Consider the following 13,540-nt stretch of genomic DNA (forward strand, 5'->3'; position numbering starts at 1 on the left):
TCAATGTCCCCTGACGGCTTTTGAACCGGACTGTTGAATGAAATTCATCTCTTGGTGCTAAATAAGTGGAGTGATGATGGGAAGGGAAGAGACGTCGGCGCCAGTCCGCCGTGGAAGGGGCGTGTGCCTGAACAGCTGGACGCGACGTCAGCCACGGCACGCCGGAGGAGAATACACTGACGTCACTTTTAGCGGTGCTGCTTTCAGGTGCTCCTCGTAAACGCCCACTTGTAAGACTCACGAGCACGATCAAACGTGCATTCAAGAGCTCTATGATAATAAATGAACCCTATATAAAATAAAGTGATTTTTATGACAAATTGAAATTGAAAATTACAATTGCATCATATATTTTTTTAACTACATAGAATTGTTGACATCACTTTCAGCATCAGCTGTTGGAGCAGCTGTCATTTCTCCCATAAGTCGCTATCTAAATATCATGCAAAAATCACACCCACCAGTTTTAATGTGCTACCACGCATTTATATTTAAATCTATAGTCAGATATTTCTCAAATGGCCTGCCGTATTGTTGGGTCGTGTACATATGCATCATAGTTTTTACATTTCCGACAGCACTTGAAGGCAGCAACGCTTCGCCACCGAGCCGCGAGCGGGGGACCCAATCGGCGTCTGCAGGGCCTCGCTGCACACCAAAGAGTGGGGGAAGCAAAGAAGATCCGTTCCGGCATTTATTTACCGCTGCTATTCAAAAGAGGCCTATATTTCAACCTGGCTATTATTAATTTTGCAGGTCTGAACGGCTTGGGGAGTTTTCCCTCGTCTCGGAGGAATCTGCAGATGATCAGGGAGCAGGTGCGCTGCCGGATTTGGTCTCAGAGGCTATTTGTCTCCTCGCCCCTGAAAGGGTTACACTCCAAGTGGCAGCGCTGAGATTTTTTTTTTTTTATCGCTTCCGGGCGATACATCAAGAGAAGAATTAGCGGATCCCCATCGCCGGTGAAAAACTCCAGCAGCAGCCCGAGCATCGATGCTTCGTGCGGGCAGGATGGAGGAGTTTGTGACGGAGGAAGAGGAGCCGTGGTACGATCAGCGGGACTTGGAGCAAGGTGGGTGCATCAGCCACACTTAAGGGGAATTGCTGTGATTATGGTGACATCATCTCTGTTGTCGAGTTTTGCCAGGAGTGATGGCACGATGTAACAATAAACACACACACACACACACACACACACACACACACACACACACACACACACACACACACACACATTGATGTGAAATTGGCTTGGGTTTTGGGGGTGAATGCCAAAATGCAATACATCACTAAAAGGAGGATGTTGCATCTGTTGTGATTTTATGCATGACTACACGCACTTTTGATTAGACAAAATTATTGGTATTGTACTTGAGGATGGAAGAAGCATAATGCTGCAAGTTTGGCCTGTCTGTCTGTCTCTCTCTGCATTAGATGTCAAATTCACTGAGTCCCCAACTGCCTGCCCTTCATCCCTGCTCTCCTCCTCTGCCAGTTATTCTGATCTTGTCAGTGATGTTCCCAGAATAGCCCTTCTGTCTGACTGAGTGCATTTTTCCTCCCTCTCCTCTCCGTCCTGGCGGGGTTTCATCCCAACCCTCCTCCCCTCTCAGGGCTGCATGCATATACATCTAAAAATGCTGAGTTGTGGAGGCTGACTGATAATGCATAGATATGCAGACGCTGGTCTTCTATAGGGAGATGAGCAGCACTCCTGACATCATGTGTGTGTGTGTGTGTGTGTGTGTGTGTGTCTCTATTGTGCACCAAAACAAGTGGGATGCCCTGGGAGAGAAATGCTGAACATTCCCAGGATTCTGTACATGTTGAAGATCTGAACAAAGAAAGGGCTCATGAGGGCCAGCGAGGCTCAGACTCTGTGTCCTGGTGAAATTTGGCGAAAACAGGCCGAGTGGGGATTGCTTTCCTGATTACTCTCTCAGGGACTTGAGGGAACATGGCTGAATCACTCCAGCCAGGCCGTCACTGTGACCACTGTGATAAAAGGCGCAGGAAGGAAATCGATGTGATTCCTTGAAAATGTCCCTTCTTTTTGTGTCTACGTTGCAGTGACTCGACTGAATTTGATGTGCTTGCCCTTCACTAGCTGAAATAGATGCAACCCCACAGCATCAAGAGCGCACTTCCTCTCTGAGGATACATGAGTGGATCTGTGTGTGTGTGTGTGTGTGTGTGTGTGTGTGTGTGTGTGTCCTTCTGTGGCCCAGACCTCAGCACCACCCCATCTCCTGATTACCTGCTGACCCAGAGAACAAAAGCAGCTTTGCATTTCATCATCGGGCTGTACATGGACAGAGAAAAGAGAGACAGGTGGATTCTGCTTTCTGTGTGTGTCCGTGTGTGTGTGTGTCTCTGTGTGTGTGTGTGTGTGTGTGTGTGTGGCCATGCTGTGCCTCATCTCAGCATTATTCAATACTGGGCCTGGAGTCATTAAGCCCCTGGCTGATCTGATTAGGAAGCCCCAGACGAGACCTCCTCAGCAGGGATCAGAGATTTCAGGCTTTCGGGCTCAGGCAAATGTTTGGTCTAAATACCCTTGGCGCTTTCTACGCCAAACAAGAAAGAAAAAAAAACCCTGCCATTACAGTGCACTCATATTCACAAAACAAGCCCTCAATTCACTTTTGCCCCAGAAACGACGCTATTATGCAAGTTCCTCCATTAGCAGGTCTCATATTTGGTGACCCCTATGTTCATTATCATCTGCCCAACATATGTAGTGTGTCTGGGCAGATGGCACGGCCCGGTGATGTCATGCCTCTGTTGCAGCCTGCTCTGAGTGCTTCAGCTCCGCTCCCTGCAACATTGTTAGATTCCCACATCAAACTGAATTAGAGATGCAGGCTCGCACGTGCAGAAAGCTGCAACACACATGAGCACCCACGATTTGTGAACGGACGATTTCAGTGTGTTGTTGCTGGTGTATGGAAAGATGTCATAAATGAGTATAAATATGACTCCAGTGGGGGCTCAAGAGATGATTGGAGGGCTACATGATTGCCGGCTCCTCCAGAGAGTGTGTCGAAGTGTCCTTGAGCAAGACACTGAACCCCTCACCGTTCCTGATGGGCGGCTTGGCACATTGCATGGTAACCTCTGCCATCAGCATGTCAGTGTGTGTGTGTGTGTGAAGGGGTGAATGTGAGGTACACACTGTAAAGCACATTGAATAGTTGGTAGAAAAGTGCCATAGAAATGATGCAGTCAATACCATTTACCATCGTTGCATTTTGAGCAGATGACCTAACCTTTGTGTTGTCCAAGAGGAGGAGAAGCTTTGGTTTTTGTTCATTAGTCTGATTTCCTCAACGCAGCCTCTCACTGATCTCATCCTTGTGCAACGGCTGTGCTGTGGTGTTTGAGAGCGAAAAAAAAAAAAAAGCAGCAACATGAGATTACATAACTAAGGCTCTAGAGATGCTGTTAGTGTATCTTCTGCGCCACGTGTGATCCCTCAGGAGGAAAAACTGCGCTGGGACTGAGTCAGCCCAGGGGCTGGTTGCTCAGTGTTCTCTCTCTCTCTCGTTCTCTCTCGTTCTCTCTCTCTCTCTCTCTCCCTCCCTCCCTCTCCCTCTCCCTCTCTCTCTTGCTTGCACAAAGTCATTATCACTCAGAGGTCCAGACCAGTGTTATTTCATCAGTTCTGCATTGTTGAGTGCAGGAAATCACAGCCTTTTGTTGGGCAGTGGGGACAAAAGTGAGCTAAAGCTTATCTCTAGATATATTACAGACAAAAGTAGAAGGACTCCCACTTCCAGTGTGCTACTAATTATCTTCATTTTTGATTAATGCCTATGTTATTTTTCCAAGTAGTTGGTTTATCATTTAGTAAAATGTAAAAAAGAATGAAAAATGCACAGGTGAAGTTATCAAAAGTGATGTTTTCTCTCCAGAATGTTTACTTATGTAACCAGCCACTCGAATAAAAAGTTTTTATGTTTATAATGGTATTAGAGCTGTGGGATATGTTGATTTTGTATATTGAAATATCATGATCTGGTCTAAGTGTTGTTTTTTCCTGCAGTTTTCAGGACTTAGACTGTTCTCTTCTCTGTTGCTTCGTCCTGCTTGGTCTTCATATCCACATTACTAATCACTCTTTATCAGAAATCTCTTCTGTAAATATCGTGGAAAAGTGTCAATAGTCATCCATACTATATTGTCACAATATCAATATCAATAGGTATTTGGTCAACGATCTCATCATATTTGATTTGGTCCATAACGCCATGCAACTTAGTGAAACTGTCATCAGCAAATATTTGGGATTCCTACTTGATTAAAGACTAAAATGTTTCATCAGTTATCAAAGTAATTTTCTATTAGTTGACTAATTGATGACTTGACTCGACATTTCAGCTTGATCATGTTTTATTTGGCCCCTCTGGATTACATGTTAACACACGGCTGCACACACACCTGCACACACACTCCAGCTGGCTTCTCCCCCAGACTTGCCAGCAGTAAATCATATCTGCTCCCTTGTGTTTTACACTTGTGATGATGCATCCTGCAGCCGCGCTTCTGTTGCATGTGCATGTGTGTTCCTGTCAGAGCTGACACAACACACTGCGCTGATAAAACGTTGCATTCATGTTCTATAATGGAGGTCATTACAGAACGCGCGCACACACACACACACATAGCCCCAACAAGCTTCTGCACCAGAGGAGATGAATAATGTATACTTCAAGCTGTCTTGTTTTTTTTTTTTTTTTTAAAGAGAGGCAGAAGGAAAATCAGGCATGTTGGTGGCTTGTGAGTCTTATCGGTGCTCAGGCCCCTGGTGAGCAGATGACTCCAGGTTTGCTGCCCTGTATCGATGCGATTCGCATTCAAGCAGATTGAACACAGAGAGGAAATGTAGTGCGGTTGCATCTGCGTGACCGGTCTTGTTCTCTCAGCGTGTTTTGCAGCAGCAGCAGCTGGCGCTCAGTGACTTGTTGCTTTGTAAGTGGCTGTCTGTTGTTCACCGTAGAGTACACAAACTAGGTCCTCAGAGGATGCAGGTTTGTTCTTCAAATTTATTCCAGCACTGGAGGAAGATGTAGTCAACTGAAATTTTGACTTACAGTATTTATAAAAAAGTAAAACATTCCTTTATTGTAATATATATATGTATATATATATATATACACACACACACACACACACACACACACACACACACATATATCTATCTATGTATCTATGTATCTATCTATTTATATATATATATATATATATATATATATATATATATATATATATATGTAAGATGTGTTGTTCTGAATGATTTTCCCAAGAATGGTTAACTTCATCAAAACATGGAGAATATAATCTTAGACAAATAATATCCAACCAAATAAAGCCAGCTCAAGTTTTATGTGTTTTTCAAGTTAATTTAACATTATATTTGCGATCTAATGGCAAAGCCATTTGGAGCAGGGGTTGTAGCCAATTCAGTGGTCTGTCTGCTGACCACAGTCACTAACAGTGACCACTGGGGGCGCTGGAGCAAAATGTCTCGATTTCATAATCCTTTTATCTATTATTATCAATTATGCCTATATTCTTACTGTTGCACTGTGTATTGCATTTTGTGTGGTTATGCCAGATAGTCATCTATCTATCTATCTATGGCATGTGAGTAGATATATTATTTGACTATTTAAAATATGAACCATGTGGTTCATGTGGTCCTGTTTGTTCAGTGGTCCCCCGTGTGGTTCTTGTGGTCTAGACCTGCCTGGACTAAATGTGGTAAAAGCGAAGCACAAGACATACAGTTATTTTCTGTTTGATGTAATGCTGTAGCTATAAAACAGTGCCAGCTTAGCTTCACTGAAGCCAAGAGTGATGTAGCTTCAATGAGTGGCGCTGCAGACAGATATGCATGTGACATTGTCATGCAATATGGAAAAAGTTATTTTTATTTTTTAATTTTTTCAAAGCTACGTAAGAGTTAGACACCATCTGCACCACAACATTTTATTCATGCAATGTTTTGTTACATTTTGGTGCCTTCCTCAGGCGTCAGGAAAGCTTTGCAGCACAAGTGTTTTATAGTACAACCCAGGATACACTGGACCAATAGGAATCTGTTCCCAAGTGGAAAAAATAGAATACACTTAGACCTGCCCAGACTAAATGTAGTACAAGTGAGAAAGCCTGGTGCATGTAGTTCCTACCACAAGGAGTGCTGAAGTTAACGGTCCAGCCTGTTAGAGAGTGGTCTGTGGAGGGAGTGGTCCTCACGAGAGATAATCACTATCCCCACAAAATGCAATATATAATGTACCAATAAGAATTCAGGCATAATCAATAATACTAGACAAAGGATTATGACATTGTGACATTGTGCTTCAAGCGCCCCTAGTGGTAGTGACCGGTAACAGCCCCTGTTTGTGACTATGGCCAGCGGACAGACCACTGAATTGTCCACAACTCCTGCTGGTCATTTGAGTCACTTTGTCTTATTGGTTAACGTAAGGATTAGAGTTAGATTAAGGATGTGGTTAAGATTAGGGTTTGGTATAAATTGGTTCTGGTTAAGATTAGGGAATGGCCTCAGAGTTGAATGTTAGGCAATGACTTCGCCATCCTAAGGAAAAAATATTGCGTCCACAGACATTCACAGACATTAGCTAGTGGTAGATCCTCCTATTGCTTTGGAGATTACCCATAATCTGCTGCTGTCACTACTCAATTCAGGTGTGAATTTAAAACAGCAGATGGTGTAGTTGTCCTGTTTAGCGGGATTGAACCTGAACCGTTTCAACTGTGTTATACCTTATTGCCTCATAATGCCGCTGCTGTGCCTTTGACTAACAAATTAACTGCAAACAAACCTTCTTCCTAACTGGTTTCCTCCTCCAAAGACGGCTTCTCTCCCCTTTAGCTCTCTCAAGCTCATCCTCAGATAGAGGTCGTCATGAAAGAAGATGGGATTTTAAAAACCTCCCATGCAGGCGGAATCGAGTTAAAGGATTTTCTCTCATGTTTCACATCCTCAGTTTAATTTGATATGAAACAAGGGAGTTTAGCTGTCAAATGAGGACAGCCTCATCCAACGCTAAAGCCTTTGATTCTGATGAACAGTGAAAATGCAATTTTAAAGGATGATTGCTGGCATTTTCATAGTGGGCCTTATTTTCCTATTCCATCATTCCTCACCTTGTACTTACCATTATTGCATATTTTGCACTTTGGTTGATGTATTAAATCTTTCATTTTTATGCTTATTTTTTGTAATATAAATGAAGCTTCAAATGTGTTTCCATCACAAGTATGCATTCCTTTATCTTTTTAATCCTATCAGTGCTGTGGCACATATGAGTCAGAGACAAAATACTACCTTGTGCTTGCAAAATGCAGATGACAATTTGAATTTGAAATGTTGACTTGGAATGATGATGGCGTTCAAAATTGTGTGAATTCACTGTAAAGCTTTACATAGCCCTCAGCTGCAGAGAGGTATGATGTGGACACACTTTTTAAAAAGCTGTGATTGAATAGTTATCATGACATTTCGGCTATGCTAAACCCATTTGACACCTTTTAGCATAACTGCTCAAACATGTCCTTGTTTACCTCGGTGGCTGCCAGGCTTCAAATGGCAAAAACTAGGAAAATAACACCCAGGGAGAAGTCTGTCAAGGCCGATTCCCTTAATGTTTCGAGGAAAATAACATCGAATGCACGTCAAAGAGGTAAAGTGGCTTCAGATGGTTCTTGGTGAAAACAAGACGGATGACATCAAATCTGTCCCCCTTTCTTCTCTCAGACCTGCACCTGGCAGCAGAGCTGGGCAAGACTCTCCTGGAGCGCAACAAGGAGCTGGAGGACTCCCTGCAACAAATGTACATCAACAATGAAGAACAAGTGCAAGAGATAGAGGTAGGTTTGTGTCAGCTGCCTCAGTCTTTATGTGCCTTACAAGTCCGTGCAGTCCCAGTGGAGCCGGTAGGACTTGACTGTCCAGCATCACCCTAAAATACATGTGATTCACATTTCTGGTTCACAAGTTGTTTCTGCTTGATCTTGCATCGAGCCATTTTACTGTCAGGCGTGGAGGACTCTGTGGGGAAAGAGACGGAAAGGAAAGGAGAGGAGAGGAGAACCGACTGCAGCTGTATTAGAAAACAATGCTGACTCTGTGAGAACGGAGGGGAAAGGGGAACACGCCGACTCCTCTTGTCACATGGCCAAATCTTCCACCTCATTTACAGCTCAGAGCCTCCAACTCCTTATTAGTCAGCAGCCCAAAAGTTCACTGAGGATGACTTTACCCAGCAGCTACAGCGCATGACTCTTGACTCCTGCTATTGTAAATGTCTTGTGCTCCTGTATGTTTTTTTTTTTATTTTTTTTTTTTTATGTCTTGTTCTTTGTATCATCCTCCTGATCTTAACCTGCTCTGATCTGCTGCTCCCACGGGTGGGGCTGTCATTGCTGTGCAGCCCAGCTTTGTTCAAACCCGCAGAGCTTTATTTTAAATTCTAGTGGAGACCCTGAGGTCTCCAAAGATACCAAATACATCATCCTGAATTACAGGGAAATTAGTATAAAATGCACAAGATTTTTTCTATTTGATGTAATGCTGCAGCCATAAAACAATGGCACCTTAACTTCATGGAATATAAGTGTGATGCATTGAACGCAGCAGACATTGTGACCTGTGATACTGTCACGAAATGTGGAAAAAGTTTATTTATATTTGTCTTTTTTTTTTTTTTTTTAATCTACTTAAGGGTTACATTCCCACACACCATCTGCACTACAATATTTATTTATTTGATCCCAAGTGAGAAAAAAAACACAGTACATCTGGGCACACCAGAGACCAAACAATCCACAGTGAGGTCCCCATGAAACAATCTTATACATATATCGATCATATGTGATGAGGCCAATCAAGTCATATTAGTAAGGCAGCATAATAAACAAACCTGAAAAGAGAAAAAACAATCAGAACTCATCCACTGCAAGTATCAACCATAGTAAAAGTACAACCAAGTACAAGCAGCCAAAAAGTAACATTCAATAGAAAGCTGTAGTAATATTTATAGAAGTAACAAAAAAAAAAAAAAAAAAATGCTGAATTATTTCTTATAGTTCATGTGCACCTTCATATCCCCACATCTGGCAGTGTAATGTAGATGTAATAATTTATAGATCTCTTTTCATGCTGCTATCATGTGTCTTTATATTGTTACTCAGGTAAATGTATTTGTATTTGCTGAAATGGAAGTATCTCGTATAATTTATTGAGGTATTTACAGCATTGATTATGTATTGATTGGTTTTACTGATCCTACTCATCTCCTTATATAATTTACTAAGATTTATGTACTTACTTCATGTGAACAGCTTTGCGACTTTTGTGTAAATATTTTTCTAATCAATATTTCCTATGACATGTTACTTTTTTGCTTCCTGTACTTATATGGTTAATACTTGCAGTGAGCTCTAATTGTTTTTTTTTTCTCTTCCCTTTCCTCTTTTTCCATCAGGTTTGTTTATTAGGCTCCCTCACTCATATGACTTGATTAGCCTCTTCACATATGATTCCATATGTGTATGAAATTATTTAATGGGGAACTATTTTGTCCGTGGTGTGCCGGGGTGCATTTTTTTTCTTTCTTTTTTTAAAATCTCCATTGGGATCAAATTCCCATCTGTCCAGTCTATCATGAGTTGTATCATTTAAAACACTTTTGCTGTAAAACTTTCCTGATGCCTGAGGAAGGTCACTGCACTGAAACGTTGCATAAATCATGTTGTTGAAACTACGTAAGGGGAAATTTAAGGGGAAATCAGAGTTCAAGGGATTAAAGCCAAAATGGAGACCTTTCCATTATGATTTCTTAAGTCACAATGGTCATTTTCATCTTGTACCTGTTTCCCCTCCAGTACCTGTCCAAGCAGTTGGAGATGCTAAGGGAGATGAACGAGCAGCACGCCAAGGTGTACGAACAGCTGGACGTGACCGCCAGAGAGCTGGAGATCACCAACGAGAAGCTGGTGCTGGAGAGCAAGGCCTCGCAGCAGAAGATAGACAGGTGAGCCTTCGCTGACAACACACACCTGCTACACTGTCAGCAAGTTGGACCAGATGAAGTTATAGTTTCACTCATATTCAAACAAACACAGCACCTCGCCCCTCCACCTGAGCACTTATAAAACACTGTTTCGACCATAGTCATTTCATAACCACAATAAGGGGTTGCATTTAATGTCAGATCATATTCCTGGCCCTAAGAGCTGGATAAAGAGATTACTTCCTGAATGGCTCCATCTGTTCTTTGCCAACGCGTTCCTTCCCATTCTTAAGTTTCTAACAGTGGCTTACTGTAGCTTTAGGAGAATGGTATGTTGAGAAAAAGAGAATTAACCTACTTTAATTAATGACATGTATGTTACGTGCTGTAAAAGTAAGCATGGATGTGTGTGTGTGTGTGTACACAGGTTGACGGGCACCATGGAGACCTTGCAGTCCCAGGTGGACAGTCTGACAGCCCGGGTAGAGGAGCTGCGAACTCTGGAGGAGCTGAGGCTCCGCAGAGAGAAACGAGAACGCCGCAAGACCGTGCACTCCTTCCCCTGCCTCAAAGAACTCTGCACTGCCCCGAGGTGAGCAGCCGCCTGCAGCTTGTTGATCATGTCCTGTCTGTATGGTGCGAAACTTGGATCGGAGACACTCAAAAGACACTAATTGATATTATGAGAAATATTGTCTGAGATTTTGGATATTATAAAGCTGTGATATAACATAGGTGTTGTGTTTTCTTGGTTCCGGTTTTAAAAGCTGAATTACAGTTGATGGATGCACATTTCTGAACTTAATAGATTGTTCTGTCATTTTCCTCTACCTGCTTGCTCATCATATCCACATCACAGTTTATCAGAAATCTCTTGTGTAAATACATAAAAGCACCAATAGTCGCCCCTAAAATATCACAATACAATGTCACAGTATCAATATTCAGGTAGTAAGTCAAAGTTATTGTGATATTTGATTTTGTCCATATTGCCCAGCCCTAACTCTATGGTAAAATGCATCAGACTCACCGTAATGAGGAATTTACATGGATAATATTAGCTGGATATTGCTGAAATGATAATTCTGCAAGACACCTGGCAGTTTCAAACAGTTGGAATAAAATTAACCCCATAAATGGATTTTATACCTCAGTGTCATACCCCAAGCATAATCATAGAATTATCAGTGCATTTTACAAGCTCTTCAATGAATGCCAAAATATAATTAAATGACATGCTCCTTCTGGACAATAGATCCAGTGGTGTACCATTTGATTCTTGCAATATACATTTTTGACAAAATGTGCTTGAAATCTAAGTCATGTAGCTGTGTGACATTTTTGTATGAACTTTCTTTTCTGTCAGGTATGAGGATGGCTTCCTGCTGGCCAACCCAGGCAGTGTGGACCTGGCAGAGCGGCGGCCGGTCGATGAGGAGAATGAGCGGCTGAGGGACATCGTCACCTCCCTGCGCTCGGCCATGGCAGCGGAGCGGAGCAGGCGGGAGGGCGCCGAGCGGGAGTGCACCGCGGTGCTGCAGGAGTTTGAGCGCCTGGAGCAGCGTCTCCTGGGCGCAGAGGGCTGCCAGTTGCGGGTTCAGGAGCTCGAGGCGGAGCTGCAGGAGATGCAGCAGCTCAGGAAGTCCAGGGTGTGTCTGATTGGGGGCATGGAAGACGGCCTAGAGACGCTGCTTAACAGTGCTCCCGAGACAGACACCCCGGAGGAGGGCACCGGGCTGGAGGAAGGAGGTGAAGGGGGCGTTGGGGAGGCAGGGGGCATGGGGCAGCAGGGCGGCCCGGTGAGGAAGAGCTGCAGCGACACGGCTCTGAATGCCATCTCGGCCCGCGATGCCTCGGGCAGGCGGCAGGGCAGTTACGCTCTGCATGCCAACGGCGTGCGCAAACGGGGTATGTCCATCCTGAGGGAGGTGGACGAGCAGTACCACGCCTTGCTGGAGAAGTACGAGGAGCTGCTGGGGAAGTGCCGGCGTCACGAGGAGAGTCTGTGCCACGCGGGGGTGCAGACGTCCCGGCCCGTCTCCAGGGACCCCTCCATAAAGGAGTACAGCATGGTCTCTCCTGGGCCCTCTACGTCAGGGGCCGTGGCCACCCCTCCCACACCCCCTCAGACGCCCTCCACCCCCGAGGCCCTGGAGGGGATCAGCAGGCAGGTGGAGCAGGTGGACAAACGGCTGGGCCAGAACACGCCGGAATACAAGGCCCTGTTCAAGGAGATCTTCTCCCGCTTGCAGAAGACCAAGAGTGACATGAACTCCACCAAGAGCAGGAAATCTCACAAATGAGCTAGAACTCATTCAGTGACTGCTACCACTAATAACATGCACTGGAAGCCTCAGACATCTTTATTTATCCTAATTTATCTCACTGTTTTGATGGCTGCTTGTTAAATGTTTGGTCACTCATGTCTTAATGGCAGGTCTTAACGCCAGTAGTCATGCAACAGGGCGATTAATGATACACAGTCTGTCTGCTGTGGATGCCTCCCTTTGCACTTGCAAGCTAGCTTGATTAATTAACTGCCAAATATATTACATATCACATGGATGAAAGATTGTAAATGTGGTAAATTAATGTCTGGGCGGATGAAATGCCTTTCTTGAGCGACCACAACGGACAAATAATTAGTGCACTAAAGGATTTGTTTAGGCTGTCTTAAGACGATCCTCTGTGTAACGTAATATTTGGAGCTGAGGATGTGGCAATGCAGCAGTGACTTGACTGTTGCCAGTTTTTCCCCCCATGAAAAATTCAGCAAAACCACGGCTCTGCCAATGCTGCCACTGCTTGAGTTTCAAAATGAAAAAAACAAAATTAAACAAAGCTGATGTCCTTAGACTCCTCTAATTATGGCATTAAATGAAAGTGGGCATGATGCATGAGGCAATCTATTAAAAATATATTAAACGCTAAATTGCTCTTCAACGGCAGGCAAAGATAAAAGTATAAGCTTCTGATGTTAAATGAAGGAAATACAGTCGGTGATGCTTAAAGAAAAGAGCTCTGAAGACATTTAGGTTGAGCATATGTGTGTGTATGTGTAGATGTACATTAGATTTTCTGGATGGGTGCCATGTCTTTATAAGACAGCTGTTGGGCTGTCAAAATGCACTGCGCAGAAATGTTAATTATGTTTGTCTGATGTAGATGGATGTTTTGTTTATTTAAATGGGTTATTATAACTTGTTGAGTGAAGCCATTGGCGCCTGAAATGTCATAGAGGTCTAGTTTTTTCTTGTTTTATAGCATGCATCATTATTTCTGGGAGCTTAGGCTTTCCTGTTTTCTCTGTTGCAGGGGCTTGTTTTGATTGCTTTTTTAGGGGGTGAAATTATTCTCCATCAGATCCTCACTGTGCTATCTCCATGTTAAAACTGATAACTTAATTGTACTTGTAACAGCCCATTTAAAGTGATTTCTGTTCAATTAAAATATGCAACATGGCCCAGTAGTCTATTACATTTAATAGATAAAGTCAT

At 43.4% G+C, this 13,540-nt stretch overlaps 1 protein-coding gene across 3 annotated transcripts; it reads left to right on the forward strand.

The window, feature by feature from the left end:
• Window positions 1–588: 588 nt before the first annotated feature.
• cdr2l (cerebellar degeneration-related protein 2-like) lies at window positions 589–13,505 on the forward strand. 3 transcript variants are annotated; one of them, XM_030057870.1, is made up of 6 exons: window positions 589–818; window positions 923–1,072; window positions 7,787–7,899; window positions 9,916–10,064; window positions 10,471–10,635; window positions 11,410–13,505. In XM_030057870.1, the coding sequence occupies exons 2-6, from the start codon at window positions 994–996 to the stop codon at window positions 12,344–12,346; spliced, it is 1,443 nt and encodes a 480-aa protein (XP_029913730.1). In that variant the 5' UTR covers window positions 589–818; window positions 923–993; the 3' UTR covers window positions 12,347–13,505. The 3 variants fall into 3 exon arrangements, with proteins under 3 accessions (XP_029913730.1, XP_029913729.1, XP_029913731.1); XM_030057871.1 differs by having other exon boundaries at window positions 602–662; window positions 757–1,072; XM_030057869.1 differs by having other exon boundaries at window positions 589–1,072.
• Window positions 13,506–13,540: the final 35 nt, after the last annotated feature.

The sequence above is a fragment of the Myripristis murdjan genome, chromosome 8 (assembly GCF_902150065.1).
Source record: "Myripristis murdjan chromosome 8, fMyrMur1.1, whole genome shotgun sequence".
Taxonomy (NCBI): Eukaryota; Metazoa; Chordata; class Actinopteri; order Holocentriformes; family Holocentridae; genus Myripristis; species Myripristis murdjan.